This window comes from Cornus florida, unplaced genomic scaffold (assembly GCF_030987335.1).
Source record: "Cornus florida cultivar Cherokee Brave unplaced genomic scaffold, ASM3098733v1 CherokeeBrave_3.0.0_Hap2_Chr10, whole genome shotgun sequence".
Lineage (NCBI taxonomy): Eukaryota > Viridiplantae > Streptophyta > Magnoliopsida > Cornales > Cornaceae > Cornus > Cornus florida.
The window spans coordinates 83585572-83608678 of NW_026775580.1; the positions used below are offsets into that span (position 1 = coordinate 83585572).

General features: G+C 36.5%; 1 protein-coding gene across 3 annotated transcripts; it reads left to right on the forward strand.

The window, feature by feature from the left end:
- The first annotated feature begins 15635 nt into the window (after positions 1-15635).
- LOC132279410 (uncharacterized) lies at positions 15636-22539 on the forward strand. Of its 3 annotated transcripts, none has more exons than XM_059781368.1 (9): positions 15636-15910; positions 16011-16077; positions 17875-17942; positions 18944-19016; positions 19988-20145; positions 20223-20796; positions 20885-20946; positions 21024-21647; positions 21739-22539. In XM_059781368.1, the coding sequence occupies exons 2-8, from the start codon at positions 16065-16067 to the stop codon at positions 21138-21140; spliced, it is 1065 nt and encodes a 354-aa protein (XP_059637351.1). In that variant the 5' UTR covers positions 15636-15910; positions 16011-16064; the 3' UTR covers positions 21141-21647; positions 21739-22539. The 3 variants fall into 3 exon arrangements, with proteins under 3 accessions (XP_059637351.1, XP_059637352.1, XP_059637353.1); XM_059781369.1 differs by having other exon boundaries at positions 15637-15910; positions 20223-20797; positions 20904-20946; XM_059781370.1 differs by lacking the exons at positions 15636-15910; positions 16011-16077; positions 17875-17942; positions 18944-19016 and adding an exon at positions 19057-19629.
- Positions 22540-23107: the final 568 nt, after the last annotated feature.

Consider the following 23107-nt stretch of genomic DNA (forward strand, 5'->3'; position numbering starts at 1 on the left):
TCCCAAGTCAAGCATTTCTTTTGGGAAGATCCAGAACTATTCAAGTATTGCCCGGACCAAGTCATCCAGCGATGCATTCCTGAAACCGAGGCCACAACCATTCTAAATTTTTGCCATACTCTTGCTTGTGGAGGCCATTTCAGTGCCAAAAAGACCGCTAACAAAGTTCTTCAAAGCGGATTCTTTTGGCCTACCTTGTTTCGGGATGCATACAATTTTTGCAAATCGTGTGAACGATGTCAAAAACTTGGATCCATGTCCCGAAGAGACATGATGCCCCTCACTAACATTTTGATTGTTGAAATTTTTGATGTATGGGGGATTGACTTCATGGGACCATTTCCATCTTCTTATGGTTATGAGTACATCCTTGTAGCGGTGGATTATGTGTCTAAATGGGTTGAAGCCGAGGCTACCAAAACCGATGATCATAAAGTCGTGATCCAATTCATTCAGTCCCATATCTTTAGTCGTTTTGGTACGCCCCGAGCAATTATTAGTGATGGCGGATCTCATTTCCGAAATCGTTATCTCAAATCCGTCCTTACCAAGTACTTCGTCATTCATAAGGTTGTTATACCTTACCACCCTCAAACGAGTGGTCAAGTAGAGATTTCTAACCGGGAGATTAAGCACATTTTGTAAAAAACGGTTAGACCGGACCATAAAGATTGGTCATTAAGGCTAAACGATGCGCTTTGGGCTTACCGGACAGCTTATAAGACACCCATTGGCATGTCACCATATCGACTTGTCTTTGGCAAAGCATGTCATCTCCCGGTAGAATTAGAGCACCGTGCTTATTGGGCCATAAAAAGGTTTAATTTTGATCTTAAACCAGCCAGCTTTAATCGTGCGTTGCAATTAAATGAACTTGAGGAATTGCGTAATGACGCGTATGAAAGCGCAAAAATCTACAAGGCAAAGACTAAAGCTTTTCATGACAAACACATCGTCAAGAAGTCTTTTGCCCCCGGACAAAAGGTTTGGCTTTTCAATTCCCGCTTGAAACTCTTTCCCGGTAAACTCCGGTCAAGATGGGATGGTCCATACATTGTCACTACCGTCTTTCCTCATGGAGCAATCGAACTTCGTGATCCTGCAAGTGGATCACTCTTCAAGGTAAATGGCCAACGGCTTAAGCCTTGCATTGACGGCACAATCCTAACCCGAAGAGTTGAGGAAGTCCCCTTGACGGATCCAATTTATGAGGATTAGTGCATGCTCCAGCTTTGTCTAGCTATCGACATAAAATTTAGCAAAGCAAGGGAAGCAATTCTTTCAATTTCCAAGCTTCCTTCTCTTTGAAATTGCTCGTGCCTTGCAAAATTTTCTGGGAAACGGTTTAGAAAAGACAAAAATTTGATTTTTCTTAGACCTTCTCAACTCTAATTTTCATTCCCGGAAGTCTCCATCGCTTTCTAGCAATTTCATTAGATTTTTCAAATGCGACTCATGTGCATATTTTATCATTTTTTATGAAAAGTCTGAAAATTTTCTCAAAATTCTTCATGCATTTGAGATGATTAAAAAGTTAAAAAATTGCAAGGTTTCAAAACAAAACTTTCAAAATTTCCCATGCATTGGAATGGAATGAATTTGCAAGTTTAAAATTTTCTCCGGAAATTTCAATCATGCTTTGTGTGATGTTCTGAAAGTTGGCAATTTTTCCATGCATTAGAAATTACAAAGTTTAAAAAAAAAAAGGGGGGGGGGGGGGGGGGAGGGGGGGGTTTCATTCATTGAAGTATTTAATTTTATTTTATTTTATCTTACTTTATTTTGTTATTATTTTTATTTTTATGTTTATTTTATTTTATTTTATTTATTTATTTATTATTATTATTTTTATTTATTTTATCATGCATGCATAAGAATGATCAATATATAGGTTACAATGTTGCATGCATGCATGCCTGTATTGCATTCATGCATTCTTTCATGAGTTCACGCTTTCAACTTTCATCACGTGATCCAACTTCAATATTGTATGGCACTACATTTGCATGCATAGAAACATTTTGAAACCGTGGCACAATCCATCAGCATCCTTGCATGCCTTCACAACTTGCTGCATTGCATGCATAGGTGTCCATGTTGCTTAAATCCTCATTTTTGGAGTGCACAAGCTCAGTCAATGTTGCTTAAATCCTCATGCAAGCTCCTTGCATTCAATTTGGCTGCAACTCACAGGCATTGCACCAGCCATGCCAATCCATGCACTTACCATCCATCCATGCAGGCTCATCCATGCACTCATCTTCCATCCCTGCAAGCTCATCGATGGTTCCATGGTTTCAAGATCAAGCTCAAGCACAACCTCTTTTAAACCACAACATTCTGAGCCTACTGACCCACTTTCGAGCACTCAAACTCCAATTTGGAGTGCTCGAGCTTCCTTGCATTTTTCCCCGACCTCTCTGGCTTCATTTCGAGCAATCTAAGCTCCAATTTGGAGTGCTCGCGGTCCATGCATTAAACCACTGAACCTACTGCTCTCAATTCGAGCACTCGCAATACCATTTAGAGTGCTCGACATTGCTTACACCCAACACCCAACTCACTGCTCTCAGTTCGAGCACTCGCCGAGCCTATTTAGAGTGCTCGAACTCCACCCTGCATGCACTTTCAAAACAAACTAACCTCAACCTCACAAACTCCACCCTCCAATCACCTTCCACCTCTCGGCCAACCAAAAACCCATAACTAACTCCACACATATCTCTCCTCTCTCTTCCAGACACAACCCATCATCCCCACCCTCTCTCTCGGCTGCACCAAACCATGCCAACCATACCGAGCCCTCGGCACCTTCTCTCCATCCACCAACCTTCCTTCTCTCTCTCACTCCCCTTGCAAGTGCTCGAACACTCCCTAACCATCAACTTCCCCAACACAAGTCCTCTCGGCTTCAACTTCCACCACCATGCAACTAACTTTCTCTCTCTACCCAAACCAACCAACCTCACCACCACTCTTCACACCATGCACCTCAACCCCACACAACCAACCTCATCCCTCTCGGCATCTCACCAAACCAACCCTCACCCTCACCCTTCTCCTTCAACCCACAACCCATTCCCAAGACATGCATGCATGCATGCAAGCTCCATGCATGCATGCAACTTCAGTATCAAACCCAACCTAGCAACCAACCACCTTCTCTCACAAACCCAACCACCATGCCACCCTCATTTCCCTCTCTCGGCATCTCACAATACCCACCTCACCATGCACCTCAACCCCACACAACCAACCCCACCCATGCAAACAACCTCCTCTCGGCCACCTTCACTTCTCTCTCTCTCACTAGCCAACTCCAACACCAATCCACAACTACAGCATCATACAAACCATCCCACCATACATGCCTTCATGCATACCACCCTCCTTCACGCCACAACCAAAACCAACAATCAACCCATCCCCACGATCAACCATCTCACAAGCCACCTCCCTACTGCAACCAATCATGCCAACCATGCATGCAAGCTCCATTTTCAATCTCTGCCGGTTTCTAGAGCACTCGAAGCCAAGCTTCGAGTGCTCACCACTGCTCAAGCTCTCACACACCAAACAGCCAAGCACACTGCCTTCACTTCGAGTGCTCGAAGTGAAGCTTCGAGCACTCGACCACACCCACTTCCTCCCTCTTTTAAAACACCATCTCACTCGAATCTGCCTCCTCTCTCAACCCCAACTCTCAACTGCACCAAGCACCAACTCAACTCTACCTCTCAGCATCTATAAACCCAGCCACCATGCACCTACGACCTCACAACCCCTCCACACAACCAACCGAGCCTCACCCATCAACCAAACCACCCTCTCATGCATGCATCCTCCTAACACCCTCCCAACCTCATCACATTCCTTCTCTCTCTCTCGGCAACTCCCATGCATGAACCCAAAACCAACCAACCTCCACCTTTTCTCTCTCCACCCCATCACAGCACCCTCCTCCTCCCACCTTTCTCTCAACATTCTTAAGGTCAGTTTCTTCTCCCTACAATTTAATTGCTTCTTTTCATTGACAGTAATCATCATAAGGAGGATGGGATTGCATGTTGGTGATTTTGTTGATGCTTGTGTTGATGATTGTTGGTGATTGCTCTATGCTGGAGCTTGTTAATCTTTCAAAAAAAAATTTGGGTTTGCTCCTCCATCCCACTCACTTTCACCTTCTCCTTTTTGTGGTGCACGCCAGGTGCTCGCTGAAAGTCCTCAACCAAGTCCACCTCTCTAAATGTCTCGTGCCGGTCCTTCTCGCCCTCCTAGACCCTCTGCGGGTGCCCGTGCTGTCAATCGTGAGCGACCACGTGATCCTTGGGATCGCAAACAACTCAACTATGAGCTTTCTTTTCCGCTCACGAATGCCTTTGATATTCTACCCACAACTTCGTGGGCTGTAGCCGAATTGACTAACCGGCGTCTGCAGCACATTTGCGCGCCCCTTGCCAGGGTTGCCTACCCCCGTGTAGTACGCCTCTTCTACCAGAATCTCCAATGCCCTGAAGAGCCACCCATTTCTCTCACTACATCCATTGATGGCACCACCTATGCTTTCACTATGACTGACATCATTCAGGTTTCTGGTTGCCCCATTGAGTGCCCCGATGACATTGTCAATCGTGAGAATCTCCCTTTATATGAGGAGCCGGATACATTAACTGTGGAGCAGATTGCCGCTGCCATTTGCAATGTTGACGATCCTACTAGGCCCCTGTCTTTTATCCGCAAAACCAATCTTCCGGAACGCCTCTGGTTCATTGACACTGTCTTCAAGCACAATGTCTGCCCTTTGGTGCATAGCACCGAGCGTAGGGGCCTCCTTTTGCAAGCCTTATATGCCATGGACCAAGGCCAATGGTTCTCCATCCCAGAGCTCATTTGGACCACATTTATGAAGTTTTGGCATGACGCTCATAATGCACGGGTTCCGCGAGTTGAAAATCGGAAATTGCCTTTGCCGTTTTTCATCACTCGGCTCCTTCAGCACAAGGGTTTCATTGTTCCTCCCCATGAACCAAAAGGCGAAAAGATTAAAATTTTTACCAAGCGCCGTTGGATCAATGTTCTTAGCCATTCTAGTACCCCTCAGCCTGCTGCCCCCCTGTTCATCCAAGCTCCACCTCCTCCTCCTTCTGAGGATGCTTCCACAGCAGCAGCCGCTGCAAGGGTAGAGCCTCCGGTCGACTCTCACCAGGACCAGGCTTTCATCCGGGCTAGCATTGCCGGTATTCATGAGCGACTGGATCGTTTTGAGAATTCTTTGTCCGCGTACACTCGGACTCTATGTGAGACTTCTTCACGTGCCGAAGAAGATCGTTGTCTTGCTGCTGAAGACCGTCGTGTCGCAGCTGAGGAACGTCGTTTGGCTTCCGCTGAACGGCGTAAGACTCAATCTCTCCTCCATTCCATCCTCGCCCGTTTACCCTCTGGACCATAACTTGTTGCGAGTGTTGGACCTTATCTTTTTGTTTCATATGTACATATTTCTCTTGTATCTTTTGTTTTCCTTTTGAACTTCCGGAATTTGCTATGTATAGGTTGCTCTAGTAGACATGATCTATGTACAGCTCTTTTGTAATCATGTAAAAACTCTTTTTGAAATGCAAATTCTCTCTTTTCTGTTAACTTTATGTACATTATTTTTCTATATTTATGCTTGTGCTATTAATGCTTTTTGTGGTTGTTTCTTTTTGTTCTTCGTGATACTCTCCAGGTTGCGCAGTCCAATTCAAGTTTGGGGGTTTTGTATCACCATGCCGTTTCCTCCCCCTGGGTATTTTTGTTCCTTTTTATACTCTTTGTCATTTTTGTCTCTAACTTACATCCATGTCCCACATTGAGGACACTGTGTAGTTTGAGTTTGGGGGTGCATCAAAGCATTCTTGGCATAGTTTTGGTATTATATTTTTGAAAAGCAATGATAGTGTAACTTGGAACTTGTCGGAGACAAAGCATATGTTTAATACCTTGTGTATAGAAGCAATTGAGAAATTTTTGAAAATAAAGAAATTTGAAATTGAAGTGATCATGCAAATACAATGTAGTCTGTATAAATGCCTCAATTAGATTCTTGCTGGATTTACACTCTTATAAGCTTCACAATGCACAGATGCACATTGGAAACTTAACTGTGAGGCATGCAACTTGATTGACCTTGACCTTGGCCTAGTTAATCTGATTTGATGAACCTGATAGATGGATACCTTTGGCATGAATCTATTAATATATATATATATATATATATATATATATATATATATATATATATATATTGAAAAGATGACCAGTTGACGTTCGTAGCCTTTCCAACTCGAGCTATTAAGCCCTAGGAGTGTCTCTACACTTAGCACCCTAAAGCCATCTGGTTTGGGAGTTGTTGGCCTAACGCTTGCTACAAGGGTTGGTTAGAAAGCTTAAGGGACTTAAACATTGCACGGTCATTCAAAAAAAAAAAAAAAAATTGTAATAAACATGGTTCGCTAGAGTTCGTAGCCTTTCCAGCTTGAGCTATTAAGCCCTTTGGAGTGTCTCTACACTTAACACCCTAAAGCCATCTGGTTTGGGAGTTGTTGGCCTAACGCTTGCTACATAGGTTGGTTAAAAAGCTTAAGGGACTTTAGCATTGCACAACCATTCTATGTTTCGCTAATGAGTTACAATAAATTGTCAACAAGCAACAAAAGTTGTCTTGTAAATAAAATCATACCTTAGGGACCTCATTTAAAGGGGAATTCAATGATTTGAAAACTTGTGCTTGGAAATTGGAAAAGAAAGTAAAAGCCGCATGTTGAGAATCCAATCCACTTTCACTGAAGTTAGAGTTAACTTCCATTTAAGAGATGACAATTGAGTTATTTATATGGACTATGATGTTGATACATGCATGTTGAAATGTGTTTAGTATCAATGCTTTATATATGCAAGGTAGTTTTCCCAATGACCCCATCCCCAGCTCTTTTTCTGTTTCAAGTTATTTTTGAGCTATGTATATATCTCATTTTACCATGGATGATATTTTTGTAGTAGCATGCCCATGGTTGTCTTTTTATTAAGTTTTTCATTATAGTTTTGCTAAGGGACTAGCAAAATGTAAGCTTGGGGCTGTGATAAGCGCCGAATACTGTATATTCAAGCGCCCTAAATTGCATTAGTTAAGTCCGCTGTTTGTTTAATTCTATAGATTATCTTCATTTGTGTGTTTTTATGCATTTTCAGGTTTAATTGCAAAAAGGGAGCAAAAATAAGCCCTTGTGGATTTTTGATCAACAATGTGCTCAAAAGCTGAATTTCTGGTAGCAGTGAAGCCCGAACTTTGTTCACCATTTTGACCTACAAACTCAAGAACTGGACTTCCATCATAACATGAAAGATTTAGAGCTCTGAATTAGCTTTCTAAATCTTTGAACGGTTTGTCATTCGGAGCTCGGAGCAGAGAGTTATGGCCTTGTTACCAGAGCTGCGCAGAACTGCCTGGCAGCAATGAAATTCTGCCTTGATCTTCAATTTCGACCAACCAGACTTGAGAATTGGATCTCCACCAAAACATGAAGTTTTTAGAGCTCTAAATCAGCTTTCCAAATCTTCAAACAGTTCAATATTCGGAGTTTGGAGCACAAAGTTATGGCCATTTTACCAAAGTAGGTCAGGGCAGAGCAAACCAAGCATAGGGCATTCTGCCCAATTTTCGAGTGCTCGAGGCCCTATTTCGAGCACTCGAAATTAGGACATAATTCTACATGACTCAGCCCACTTGTGCTCAGATTTTACCTACTTTGGAAGCTCTCCTTTATGAGTTGGTTGGGGATGTTTCTTGGAGGAGAGAGAGGGCTTTTTGGGTGGATTTCTTATCTAGATAAAGGGGGGAGAGCCACACAAAATTAGGAAGCTTCATTTTTACAAGATAGAGGAGAGAGAAGAGAGCAAGAAAGGTGTGTTCTTGGAGCTAGAAGAGGGGAGCTCGAAAATGGAGGTCAAGGCTTTGCTTCCTCCTTCCTCTAGTGCATCAATGGGTAACTAAACCTCCATCTAGGGAGGTGATGAAGCCTCCTTTGTAAGCATGCTATAATCTTGTTTTAATTTGGGGAATGAAGTGTATTTGTGATCTTTTCATATTCTAGAGACTTACACATGTTGTAAATGTTCTTCAATTCAATAAATGATTGTGTTAAATGTATCATCTTGTCCTAGATTGTATGTTTTCATGATTATAGGGCTTATATCTTCATACTGAGAATGGAGATGAGAATATGAAATGGTTTTCTTGGCATGTCTTGTGAAGGTTTTGATAGTCCATTCCTAGGAACAATGAACCATACTACACCCCTAGTTTAATGTAGTTAGGCAGATGGTTCATACCAACCGTGGATGGATTATACTTAGTCTTTGATTACATGTGCATTTACCATACAAAGTAAGGGATTTGGTAGGCCATTCCTAGGGGATTATACTTAGATGGTTTATACTTCGCTCTGATTGTATGAACTTCTTGAAGATAGTGTAGTTATCATGCATCTCTATATATCATGGTCATTTACATAAGTAGTTCCCCAAGTTAATCACAAGCTAGCATGTTTATGAGGTATGTGGTGGATTCATTTCCCTAGTCCTCTCCACCTAAGTTTCACTCATTTTAATCTCCTTCAATTTATCGTTTTATGCATTCTGAATTCGTAGTTTCAGTGACAAACAAACAAAACCTCTATGAACACCCCTTCATCATCCTAAGAATGACTCTAGACACTTAGGTTGCCTTAGACTAGCGCAGTCCCAGTGGTTCGACATACCCGACCAATAGCCCTATTTTACAATGATTCGTGCTATTGCGAAGAGGGTTGATTTATAATTGATTTCGACCGTCGATCACCAGCTACGCATCCCGATGCATATACGCTCCCTAGCCATCGGTCCTGAGGCTCAAGCTCATACCGAGGCACCATAACAGTACATATATAAAATCCATCCAAAACCCCTGGTATTGCCGCTCAACAAGTAGTTGCCATGACAATACAAATCCACGGGACTTAACTTTTAGTTAATCCCATCCTTATTCCAAGTAGGTGGGTAATGGTATTGTTTTAAAAACCAAACCCATCCTTAGTATGCCACCGTCCCATACCGGTGCCTACTTTCCAATCCTCCAGTAGTCAATAATACCAATAAATCAAGTATATATCAACTAAATTCCAACATCCAACATTCAATGTTAGCAGTGATAAAATAAGCATTGATAAATAGGGTCACAACAATAACATATACATGCCCAATTTAAGTTGTTCCCTTTAGTCTGATATAAAGACAGAATTAATTAAAACTTCCATTTAACACCTTACAAATGACATACAGATATGTAGGGTATGTATCACAAAATCCTAACCTCCACAGTTGATACTAACTGTGATAATGTAAGCATCAAAACAATATTCACAGTATGTATGTAGACATGCTCAAGTTATAGTGTTCCACAAAACCGATCTAGTGTTAAACTCAAATCCTCCTAGTATTTAAGTTCCAACAGTTGCTATTACAGAAGTTAAGATAACTATCATCTAGACCCATCCTTCCAATAATTTATACTAGCAGTGGTAAGGAAAAACGTGAACCACAGAACCACAATGCATCCACAAACATGCTTAGTCTAGGTTGAACAAGCATACAACACTACTGTAACTACCACTTTCATAGCAAAACAGATATCATTTTAGTTTGGTTTAATCTTCATTAATCCTGTAATCATTTAAGAGTGCAAAGAGTATGAAGCCTAAGGGAAAGAGTAAGGATAGAATCTTGCTTCAGAAACTTTTGTTCAAAGTTTCAACGTCGTCTTCTTAAAAAATCCCGGCGATTTCCAAAACCCGGTTACTGTTCACGGGTACGAAACACTATTCTTGAACTCAAAATCTGATCTCCATCGTTCAGATTGTGCGACACTGAGTCATGAACCTATCCTCCAAAGTTCAGCCCGATCGGACCACGGACGAAGCAGGATCGGATGTTTGATGAAATCTAGGCAGAATGGAAAAAACCTGTGCGACCCAGTTACTGTTCATGAGTACGAATCACTGTTCCCGAGGTCAAACTCTAATCTCCACCGTTCAGATTGTGCGTCACTGAGTCATAAACCTCTCCTCCAAAATTCAGCTCGATCGGACCACGGACGAAGCGGGATCGGATGTTTGATGAAATCTGGGCAGAATGGAAAAAAACCTGTGCGACCTAGTTACTGTTCACGAGTACGAATCACTGTTCCCGAGGTCAAACTTTGATCTTCACCGTTCAGATTGTGCGTCACTGAGTCTTGAACCTCTCCTCCAAAATTCAGCTCGATCGGACCACGGACGAAGGAGGAACAGATGTTTGATGAAATCTGGGCAGAATGTGAAAAACTGCATTTTTCCTTCTCCACTTTCACAAAACGTGTGCTTTATTTAAAAAAACCCTACACAGACGTCTACCTTATATTTATAGAGTTTTCCTAAACCCTAGGTTCATTGAAGTCCAACTCACAATCCTAACCGCCCCATCCAATTAACGTAGAAACCTACGACGGCTATAATATAAAACCCTAATTTATACTGTAATTAAAACCCTAGTTAGATGTATTTACCTAATTACCCTATTCACCATTAAATACTTAACAAATAATCTAATTGAACAAAATAATAATTAGTAAACCCAATTAAACCAAATAAGATACATATAAAATAAGACACACATAGAATAATTAAACCAATTACACTTAAATCATTAATGCCAATTAAATAATTAAAACACTAACAAGTAATTCCAATCAAATAATTAAACCAATTACACTTAAACCATTAATACCAATTAAATAATTAAAACACTAACAAGTAATTCCAATCAAATAACTAAAAATAAATATCATTTAAATAAATTAAATCACCACAAAAGAAAACAATTAAGCACCTAATAAAAAAATAATGACACATAATCAAATAAAATGCACTTAAATAATAAATTAAATACCCTTAAATACCAGGAATATCCTTTTTAAAATTAGGGGTATTACATTCTTCCCCCCTAAATAAATATATATATATATATCATTGGAGCATCTCCAACCGTTATATTTGTGTAAATATGATGTGTTATAATAGATTTGCACAATTTTTTTTGATTATTTATTTTTAGTTTCAACAGTTGTTTTATACTTTTTGTTTAAAAATATATCCTTCAATAACAACTAACCAATAACATGCCTGAACTTCACATAATTTTTATAAACTTACTTGTATATGATTGATTCGTTAATGGAATGAGAAAGAGAAATGAGAAATGAAATATGCTTTTACACATCATTAAGACTGCTAAGATACTCTTAAATTCATATATGATTTTCCTTCTCCCATCATTCATGCACCTATCCGCCTTATCTTTTATTTCGTAGAATAAATCCAACAATTTATAAACAAGTCCACACAAATAAAAATACTCATTGATCCATACTTCTTAAATTTGTTGCCACCTCCGCTGAATACAAAACTTAATTTTTTTTAATCTATTTTTCGTATATTACTTTTTTATGATTTCTATCTATTTATACTGAAAATTTGTAACTGATTATTAAGTTTTTCTCTTAATCTTTTTGAAAAGATTGGAATTGGATTGATGATTTGTTTGAAGCGGGTCAAGTAACTTCTTCTTGGATTGTGCTGTTGCGGATGCTCTATTTCAAGTAACATCTTCCTGGATTATGCTGTTGCGGATGATTTATTTTAGAAAGATACAATCAATGACATATAAATTTTAAAGAGAGATATATTTTACTTTCTTACCGAAGGAGAATTCTAGTAATGGAAGGAAAATATATAGAATTTATAGAAGGGATAATTTCATAAAAATGGAGTTTTTGGGGTCAAATGACAAAAGAATGGAGTCAAAAGTAAGTTTTCCAAATTAATGAAATTTTGTAAAAGTTTGACGTGGACATGAAAATTTATTATATATCATCTTTTTATTCCCAAAACACCATTATCTCATATCTAGAGATAAAAACCCATCTATAGCAACCGTTCTTCCCAAACGAACAACCAACAATCCTATCTGTCATCTCTCTCTTTCACCCACCTTACTAACAAACCCATTTAAAAAAAAAAATTGTAAATCTTTGTTCTTCCTCTCACGTTCCTCCAAAAACATCTTTTCCTCCAAACCCGATCTAACTCAAAATCCATATCATACAAAAGAAAAATCAAGATCCAAGCTGAGATTAAACCCAACACAAAACATCATAAAAAAAACCAACACAATCTTCTGTAATGGTCGATCCATGGCTCGGCAATACAAAAAGTTGATGCAAATGCTTGTGAATCCACAAGAAATCTTCAAGTGGGTCTGTGAAATCCAAGTCATGCCATAAAAATTGGAATATTCACAAATGAGAACCAGGCCTTTCTTCATTTTCCTGGAAGGTTTACAGTATCAAAGTAGCAAATATCTAACTTTTTTTTTTTAAAAATAATAATAACAAATATTTCTTAATTTCTAGGGTTTGGTTAGACTTGGCGACGTTAGTGATTTTGACAGTGTGCTTTGGGAGTTTAAGGAAGGATAAGCTACCCGAGAAGGAAAGTTTGAGAGGATTGACATAGATGGGTTTCTCCCTCTAGATATGAGATGGGTAATAGTATAATTTCATAACAACTATAGAAGGGTATTTTGAGAATAAAAAGATGATGTATAGTAATTTTCCATGTCCACGTCAGACTTTCATAAAATTCCTTTAATTTGGAAATTTTAATTTTGACCTCATTCTTTTGTCCTTTGACCCCCAAAACTTTATTTTTATAGAATTATCCATTTATAGAATTAGAACAGAATATTTGTAAGAAAGATTATGTTTATATATATTTTGAAATAAATAATTTTTAAAAAAATAAAAAAATTAAAATGATGTACTATTCGTGAATCTCACTTGGATTTGACAAATTAAATGAAATATAATATCATAAAAAAATAAAATAAAAATAAAAATGATGTCAACTTGATAACAAATTGGTAAACAACAATATAGAGATATTTTAGAGGGAAAAAAAAAATATTAGACATATTTTCATGTATAGGTTTTTAAGTGCATTCAAACAAACCTATTCACTGTTCAAATATATATATAATTGGTAGGGGCCTTCTTGTTACATAAAAAAAATGTACATTTAAATTATTTTTAAAATAAATTATTATTTTTCAGAAGATTTATTTAATAGGGAACAATTTTTGCTCAAAAGATAGATAATACAAGAAATTATATGCAATTTTTTTTTTAATAAGGGGGATTTTTATGCATTTTTTTTATACAGTGAGAGATTTAAATTTTTTTTTTTTTTCTTAAGGGTTCGTTTGGTTAGCGTGAAGTAGGTAGAAAGGAAAAGAAACGGAAAATAAAATTAATTTTTTGGAGTTTGGTTACTTGGAAGGGAAAATTTTTGGAAAAGTGGGATTCCGCATCGATAAATTTTCCCAAAATATTTCCCCGCATAAAACACAAGAAAGTTTACTTTCTCGTACCAAACTATCATTTTATTTCCAAAATTCCTATTATGCCTAGTTGTTTCTCCATTTTTTTTTTTTTTTTTTCACTAGTTATTAAACTCAGACTTAGAAAATATTCCAACAACTATTATATATTGGGACACATAATTTGATTATATCCAATACGTCGTTACCTAAAATTTTTGAAAATAAATTAAGAGTGGAATGGTAGAATATTAAATAATATAACTTTTAATTTTTATCAATATCTCAATAGAAATATGGGAAGAGATTAATTTAAGTCATCATATTATTTATATGACATAACAATTTCACATGGATGGAAATTCATATAATATTTATTTTTTACTATCTATACAGCTTTGAACTGAATTGAGTTTTATATTGTGTGATTTTTGTAAAGAAAAATTTGCATAGAAGTGGTTCATATTCATAAAAAATATGAAAAGGGACTGATAAATTATGCATGAACTATAAAATTATTATGCATGAATTATAAAATATGTTACTTTTGCATGACAATTTTTATCCTAGAGTTGCATTTAATGTTTCTTCGAGGGGGCTTAAAAAAAGATATATTTAATAATTCAATAAAATATGAGTATGTTATCATAAATGAACTATATTCTACATATAAATATAAATAATTATTATTGAAAACACAAAATAAAAAAATCTAGCAACTAAAATGCAGTCCTCTTAGTTTTTCTAATTTAAATATGAATAATAATAATAATAATAATAATAATAATAATAATTATTATTATTATTATTATTAATCCACTATTTTATGATAAAACATGAGTATGTTATGATAAATAAATTATATTCTACATATAAATATAAATAAATATTATTGGAAACAGAAAATAAAAAGAATTTGACAACTAAAATGTAGTCCTCGTTAGTTTGTCTAATTTAAATATGAATATAAATAATAATAATAATAATTATTATTATTAATCCATTATTTTACTATTTAATGGCTAAAAATTAATATAAATAATTGGGTATAAAGATGATTCATTCAATACAAAATTAATTTATTTTTTAATATTTGAAATCATGAGGGTAGTTTTGGTAAGTAAATCATTTTCTTTTCCCTTTCTATACAAGCTAATAAAATAATATTTTTTCATAATTTTTTTGAAAATTTTTGTTGCTAATCAAATGCACGTAGGAAATTTGATTTTCCTTTTTTTTTACTTACTTTTTTTCACTTTCACTTTCACTTTCACTTTCCATCATAAATTTCCGTCTAACTAAACGGGCCTGAGTTTTTTTTTGCACTTATTGAAAAAACATAAAATACAAATAGACACCCATACGACGCCGTGCCAATGCAGCACCTCCTACACGTAAGCTTGACTCAGAGAACTATCCCACGCACTTCCACAACCACCTAAATATTTCTGAATGCACTTTGAGTCCCCCAAACCGACTGAACCTCTGAACCTGCAGATGTACTCTCCTTCACTCTTTTTCTTTACCTCTCTCTATTTTACTAATTTTTATTTTTATTTTAGATTTACTCATTTTAAACTATCTTGAAATTCTGATTTATCATCTTCGATTCGTAATCAGGAAAATTCATTGATGTTTTTTTGGCATCGTAAATAAAAATTTGTTTGATCTGTGTTTTGTATGTCCACAGCCCACTTACTCCACAGCCCACTGACACTGTAACAAGGAACTGCGTTACTTTCGAAAAAAGAAAATAATAATAATAATAAATTAAAAGAACTGCGTTTCCCACAGTCAATAATGCATCATGCCAAAGCATTGAATATGATAACTGTTCACCCTGTTATGTCATAAATGTGAAAAGACTATACCATTGGTGATTTACAGCTGTATTGATGGAGAAGAGATGATTAGGTGGCCGGTACCCATCACCTCGTTTGTGGTCCGGATCACTAATATTCTGCCACGTAGTGGAGACTTTGGTCGATGAAACATTTATGTATCTAGAGTATTTATGTATCTAGAGTATTTATGTTGGCAGTAGTGAATGACAACCCAATTTTCAAAAAAAAATTAAAAATGGTATATTTACATTACCTAGTGCAGGTATATATATATATATTTTAAAAATGTTAATATTATTATATATATATTAATATTATTATTGTCTATATAGAGACTTGTACCATTGAGAAAGTAGATACTCATCTTTTTACCCTACATCATCTAGTTGGACTCTCTTCCCCATCTCCTCCTCCTCTTGTATATCTAAAATTCTAGGGCGAAACTGAGAACCACGATATATAGTCTCTAATCATTCTTAGGGTTCTGAGAGAGTGCTCAGCTTCTAGGGTTCCGAAGTATTCGCATCAATGGGTGTATTTCCAAGTTTTTTGTTCGCAACTTTAATATAGTAACAAAAGAGGCAAGTTTTTCTTCTATAATGAATTTCTTTACAATTTAATGTTTTTTCTAGATGCCATTAATCTATATGGTGAATTTATATATGCTGAATTTCTTTGCAGTACGTAGAGTACAAAGGGGCTAACATTCAGCGACAAGAATTTCTACCCCGCGTCATGTTGGCAAGACGTAAGTTCTTTCACTTCATTGTTTTTCACTATTTCATCCTGTTTTCTATGTCACTCACATAAACATTTTTTGTTTTTTGAAAATTGAAAAATCTTTTTGAGAATTTTTCTAGTCATTGATTTATGTTTATTTTCGCTTCACAATGCTTAAAGAAAGAAACCAGAGACAAATAATGAGGTTAGGGTTTGTTCTGGAGGTGATTGATTCTGTGTTTTCTTTATTTTTATTTTTTTAATTTCATCCTGTTTTCTATGTCACTCACATCTAACATATTCATCTACCATATTCTAGTCATTGAACATTTTTTGTTTTTTGAAAATTGAAAAATCTTTTTGAGAACTTCTCGAGTTATTGATTTCTGTTTATTCTTTTGCTTCACAATTTTGGAAATGCTTAAAGAAAGAAACTGGGGACAAATAATGAGTTTAGGGTTTGTTCCGGAGGGTGATTGATTCTGTGTTTTAGTTTCTTTTGGCTCAGGATGTGTTGTTGGACAAATGGTCTTTAATTATTCTCTATCTATGTGAACCACCTTGGAGAATGGGATGGCCTGGCTTCACAAAATAGTCCAAAATCTTTTTTCTTTTTCTTTTTGTCATTTTTTAGATGAGGTTTGGAATTGGATAACTCTGTAATCTTGGATCCCAGAGGAACCTTATCAATAAGGAATAGCTAGAGCGACCAGAGCACTTCGTTACAAGCTTAATGGCAAGTCTGCCTGTGCTCTAACGATCGGAGATCTTAGGCCTGGATCCACCCTGCTACTCCCACCACTTTGTGCTCCCCCAATGATAAATACCGGCCCTTAATCGGCCCAGCCATTACATCAACAACCTTACTGATGAGTTGCTTTTTTTTATCAAGCTGCTTGAGTTGGAATAATCTCAGGTTGGTGGCTCAAGGCATGATAAGTAGTCATAAACAAGTAGTCATAAACAAGATAACAGAGGAGTACTCTCTTGTTGGGATTTCCTCTGCTCACATTCCAGGCTTGCTTCTTCGATCTTTTTAATGTCGGGTTGTTCTTTGAGCTCCATTTCTTGTAAGATCCTTGACGGCCACCGCATTCCTATTATTATGGGTTCTAAGCGGAATGACACGCCAAAAGTGGATGGTGAAGGTAAAGTGGCTCTGTTAAATGAAAATAACTTGCTTTCTCTGTTAGGTGGGATGGAAGGAATGGCATCGTCCCGTTAGTACTATATAAAAGGGTAAAGAGGGAATGGCAAGAAGCCCCATACAGCCACTTTTAAAAAAAAAGAAAAAAAAGAAGCCCCATACGTTCATCAGATGAAAGAGAACTTGTTTAATGTATTATCTAAAAGGGTAAGAGGGAATGGCAATTGTTTTTGTTTTGAAGCCTGTATTTCCTTCCCGGTCCCTCACACAGCTGGATTTTGAAATCTGCCTCTTTTTTGGGGGCTTTCTTATTTGATCAAAATATAGTATTAGCTAAGTGGAAAAGGAATGGTGATCAGTCCCCCTTCCCTTAACGTTGTTAAAAACTAATATACAAAGAAGGAAGGCAGAAATATAGTCCAGGTCTAAAGGTGCTCGAGGCTTTATAAGGCAAGATTTGTAATAAGGGCTTCAATTATTGAGGGTATTTTGGGTCAGGAAGAATTCATTTTTTTCTACCACTGAGACAAGAATGCTGCCACACATGGGGTAAATCAACAAAGAAAGTTATTTTTGATTAAAGTTAATTAACTAAATAGGATGATGTGAACATGTTTAATTAAAGTGATAACGATCTTTAAATCTTCATGTTTTAGTAAATGTTTTGATTGGTGACAGATGATGGGAAGGATAATGTGCTGAATGGCGTCATGCTCATTGACTCTGCTCTAAGGTCAATGACTCTGGTATGGCTTTCAGAATCTGCATCTAACTTGTATAAAGTTTTGATGATGTTAATTCTCTTTTTTAGACTATTTTTTTTTCTTTTTTGGGTAAATAACATGTATGTATTGATGATAACAATAATTTTTTGTATTAGACTATTTTGGTTGCATTCGTGATCTTTTAATTTGTTATGTTGGCATATTAGATGACAATCAAGATACATTCCACCTAAGAATTATAACAACTGATTTTTGTTTGGAATGAAAATTTGATAACAGTCTCACATGTCTTGTTTTGAATAATGATACTTTTAACTAATGAAGAATTAGTTGCCTATTAATCTAATATTTTAATTCAGGATTTGTATTTTGTTTCTGTTTCAAAGTCTATTTAGTATAATTAAAAATTATATTGGTAATGAAATTTTGGAATGTTTCGAACAAGGTATATCTGCTTTCTTTTTCATCCTGGAAGTTAAAACACATTTTCACTAATTTTAATTGAAATTTTCACTAATTATGATTAAATGGTTACTTTGAAAAATGAGATTCACCAAAATGGCTTTTTGTTTATAAAGTCATTTCTCCTTTCTATTTAAATTGGTCAACACCTTAGTATGCTTGACACTACTGGCAGTGATTTAATTAAATTGCTCAAACACTTTTCCCACCCAAGTTATGAGTTGAAATTTTTTTTAATGAACTTACCTGTTTTTTGCTTTTATATCTATTGCTTGAATCATTTCGTGAAATGAGTTGATAAAACATAGTTCAAATTTCTAAAACAATAATATGGGCGACAAGTGCACATTATGAGACCAAGTGATGCAATATGTATATCACGTGTTCTCGCTCTCGACAACTACTTTATCTAATATATATCTATAGTTTTTGTTAAAGCCTCTCCATTCAAATAAAATGTTTTGTGAATAATTGGGCTGGTGTAACTTTACTTTCATCCATGTCTTCTTTGGTTGAAATTATGCATGGATGGTTTATTTTGATGTACTTGAATTTTACAGAGAGAGATGTATCAAGGAGTTTTAAGAAAAATTCCCGGGGTTGTTTCCTGCCCATTCGGAGTCCCGTATTTCGGTGAGTTATAATTTTTCCCATTTTGATTTATGGGTAATTCGTCTCTTCAGCTAATAATTTGTATTTTGTTTTTGTTTTTTTGACTCTTGAATCTTGAAGAAGCCCACCGTCAGCTAATAATTTGTATATCTTTGTTTGCGTGTGTCATCACACTCTAAAGCCTGCATATCTGTAGCAGAATATGTGTTGTGACTTTGCTTTCCTTTCCTTTCCTTTGTTACTATGTCAATCCATGTTAAGTTTTATCTTGTCCTTCCCTTTGCATTGTCTTCAATGTGGACCATGTCACTTTTGTCGCGGATGTATATTTTTTTTTTCCTAGTTGCATATGTAGTTATTGTTAACCATCTTAATCATTTTTTTAATTTTATTTTATCATATTTCCAATGTGTGTTGTTTCTCCATTTCTGGTTGAAACCCCATCACCATGGCCACCATCAACCATTCTAATTGTCTGCTAGCAACTCCACTAATACTCACCACTCTTGACATCTGTAGATTACCATCAGTTCATCACAATCAACCTTACTGAAACCTAAGCTTCGAATTGATTGGAGCAAAGTTCAATTTGGGTGATTTTGGGGAATTTTGGGGGGTTTTACTTCAATTCAAGGTAGAGTTTTTTAATTGTTGAACTCCTTAGGTTTGCTAGTTAATTGCAATGTTTTTCCCCACCTAACATGTTAAATTGATGCTTAATTGAATAGTTGTTGCCTCATAGGGTTACATATGCATAATTGTTACTGCAATTATTATGCTGTATGTGCTTAATTGAATAGTTGTTGCCTCATAGGGTTACATATGCATAATTGTTACTGCAATTATTATGCTGTATGTGACTGACTATGTTTTTGAATGCTATGTGAAATTCATATGCTATGTGTGAGAGCTTTTATATCTTCAAACATGCTATATGTGATATAAATGACTTCTTTAATTTGTGTCATCCCTAACTTTTTATTTGTGTGCAGATGTTTCTATTGAGCAGAAATCTTGTGCACATCTTGCGTCATTTGGGGAAATGCGTAGTCTATTTTGCAAGACTATATTTTTTGATTTGCACTTCGGATTGACAAATGGATCTAGATGGTTCTCTACATATGATGCTGATGTAGAAATCGTAGAAATGGTAAGTGTTTCAATCTAATTGTTAATTTTCCATGAATTTCTTTATAGATTGATAATTGTGTAGTTGTTAATTTCCAGTTGAAAATGAGGTTTATTGAAGATGGGCACAGGAAGGCACTTTATAAAAATGGTTGTCTGTTGCCAAAATGGATGTCGACTGAAAATCTTCAGCTTCCTCGGCAAACAAAATTTCTAACCGAAATTGACTATATGAATTGTGTCGGGAGGCTTTCAAATACCGATCAGTGTCATTCTTTTGTTCACTTTTTACGAAAAGATCTCATATATGTGGTGGAGGGAAATGATAAGAGTTTTTTCAAGCATGCTATGAACAGATTTTCGTGGTATAATCCCTGTAATTTTTACCCTGTGGCAAATGTGGATGCATCAGTAGATGAATATGGCAATGCAAGTGTTGCTGTTGTCATTAGGAGTCCTAAAGGTGTGATAAAGAACACCTTTTTCATGTCACTGGAGGGGAAAATGTCTAGCCATTCTGCGGAAGTAAAAAGCGGCGAACTGGCTATTTTAGTGGCTTCCGAGTTGGGGTATGATTCTCTTGAGATAAGAAGCGACTCGGGAGATTACGTCAATGGTATGCGTGGCAAATTTAAAACCGAGGAGGATGACCTGGAATTCATTAAGAACTGCCGGTAAGTAGTTTATTTTATTTTATTTATGTAACAATGCAATTTATATCTTGTTTATTAAGAGTTTTTTTTTTTTAATTTTGCACTTCGGATTGACAAATGGATCTAGATGGTTCTCTACATATGATGCTGATGTAGAAATCGTAGAAATGGTAAGTGTTTCAATCTAATTGTTAATTTTCCATGAATTTCTTTATAGATTGATAATTGTGTAGTTGTTAATTTCCAGTTGAAAATGAGGTTTATTGAAGATGGCACAGGAAGGCACTTTATAAAAATGGTTGTCTGTTGCCAAAATGGATGTCGACTGAGAATCTTCAGCTTCCTCGGCAAACAAAATTTCTAATCGAAATTGACTATATGAATTGTGTGTGTCGGGAGGCTTTCAAATACCGATCAGTGGCATTCTTTTGTTCACTTTTTACGAAAAGATCTCATATATGTGGTGGAGGGAAATGATGATGAGTCTTTTGATGCATGCTATGAATAGATTTTTGTGGTATAATCCCTGTAATTTTTACCCTGTGGCAAATGTGGATGCATCAGTAGATGAATATGGCAATGCAAGTGTTGCTGTTGTCATTAGGAGTCCTAAAGGTGTGATAAAGAACACCTTTTTCATGTCACTGGAGGGGAAAATGTCTAGCCGTTCTGCGGAAGTAAAAAGCGGCGAACTGGGGAAAATGTCTAGCCGTTCTGCGGAAGTAAAAAGCGGCGAACTGGCTATTTTAGTGGCTTCCGAGTTGGGGTATGATTATCTTGAGATAAGAAGCGACTCGGGAGATTACGTCAATGGTATGCGTGGCAAATTTAAAACCGAGGAGGATGACCTGGAATTCATTAAGAACTGCCGGTAAGTAGTTTATTTTATTTTATTTTATTTATGTAACAATGCAATTTATATCTTGTTTATTAAGAGTTTTTTTTTTAATTCCTTTTGGCAGTGTGCAGAGGAAATTGGGTAAAGAAAAGTTTGGTATTAATCTTAAAGTCGTGTTCGTTTTGAGGGAGGTGAATGTTGTTGCAGATTTCTTGTCCAGAATTCTACAAATTCACGCCAAGTATGGTCCCAGGGCGGACAAAATAGAGTATGCTACAATTTGCTGTTCATTTCCTGCTCCCTCCTCCAAAATTTAGCTATTTCATCTTCCAAAATTTAGTTGTCTCATTTCCTGCGGATCATCATTTTCGTCTTTTTCAAGATCGAAAAGCTATTTTACAGAATTTTTTCAGAAAGCAGCGGCGACTAACTGATTTTTTGAAGAGGAGGAAGGATGAGACAGCTAAATTTTGGACGAGGGAGCAGGAAATGAGACAGTTTAATTTTGGAAGATGAAACAGTTAAATTTTGGAGGAGGAAGCAGGAAATGAGCAGCAAATTGTAGCATACTCTATTTTGTCAACCTGCTCCCTCGTTCAAAATTTAGCTGTCTCATTCTTCCTCCTCTTCAAAAAATCAGTTAGTCGTCGCTGCTTTCTGAAAAAATTCTGTGGAATAGCTTTTCGATCTTGAAAAAGACGAAAATGATCCGCAGGAGATGAGACAGCTAAATTTTGGAGGATGAAACAACTAAATTTCGGAGGAAGGAGCAGGAAATGAGTAGCAAATTGTAGCAAACTCTATTTTGTCACAACTCTCTTTTTATTAAAAGCTTGGTAGGGATCTTATATAATATTGGACTACAAGTGTCTTGGGGTTTTTCTATAAATATCGTGAAGCATTAATCTATTTGTTTTTCTATAAATATCGTGTAGCATTAATCTATTTGTTTTTCTATAAGTATCGTGTAGCATTAATCAAATAGAAGATTTTGTTAATTCATGTATAATGAATAAGTAGTTTGATATCCAACCAGTCAGGAATGCTACTATAGCGGCCGATGCAACAACCACAGGTGCACTTGGATGATCCTTTGCTACTTTGATCAGCAAGGCAAGATCCATAGAAATTTTAGAAGCAATCCTATTTTGCCCTAAGACTACCAAGAAAGGGAAAAAGTTCTAAGAATGATAGACAAAGAACTACTCTTTATCATATTCGGTGTTGTAAGAGTCAGAGGGCATGTCTTATGCGGAAGGAGGCAAGCGCTAACAAGCAATAGAATCGACAAAGAAGGCGGGGAGTAGATGATCCAGCTGAAAATCATGCCCTCTAAAAAATAGAGGGATTTGATGGCGGTTGTTGGCGAAATAAATTAAGAAAGCAGGAATTCTGGGAATTTTTTGTTTCATTCTCTTGTCGGGTTGGAACACTAGATAGCTGAGGCCTGAAATTCTCAGGGGAATCCAAACAAGAAAATTAGATATCAAAAT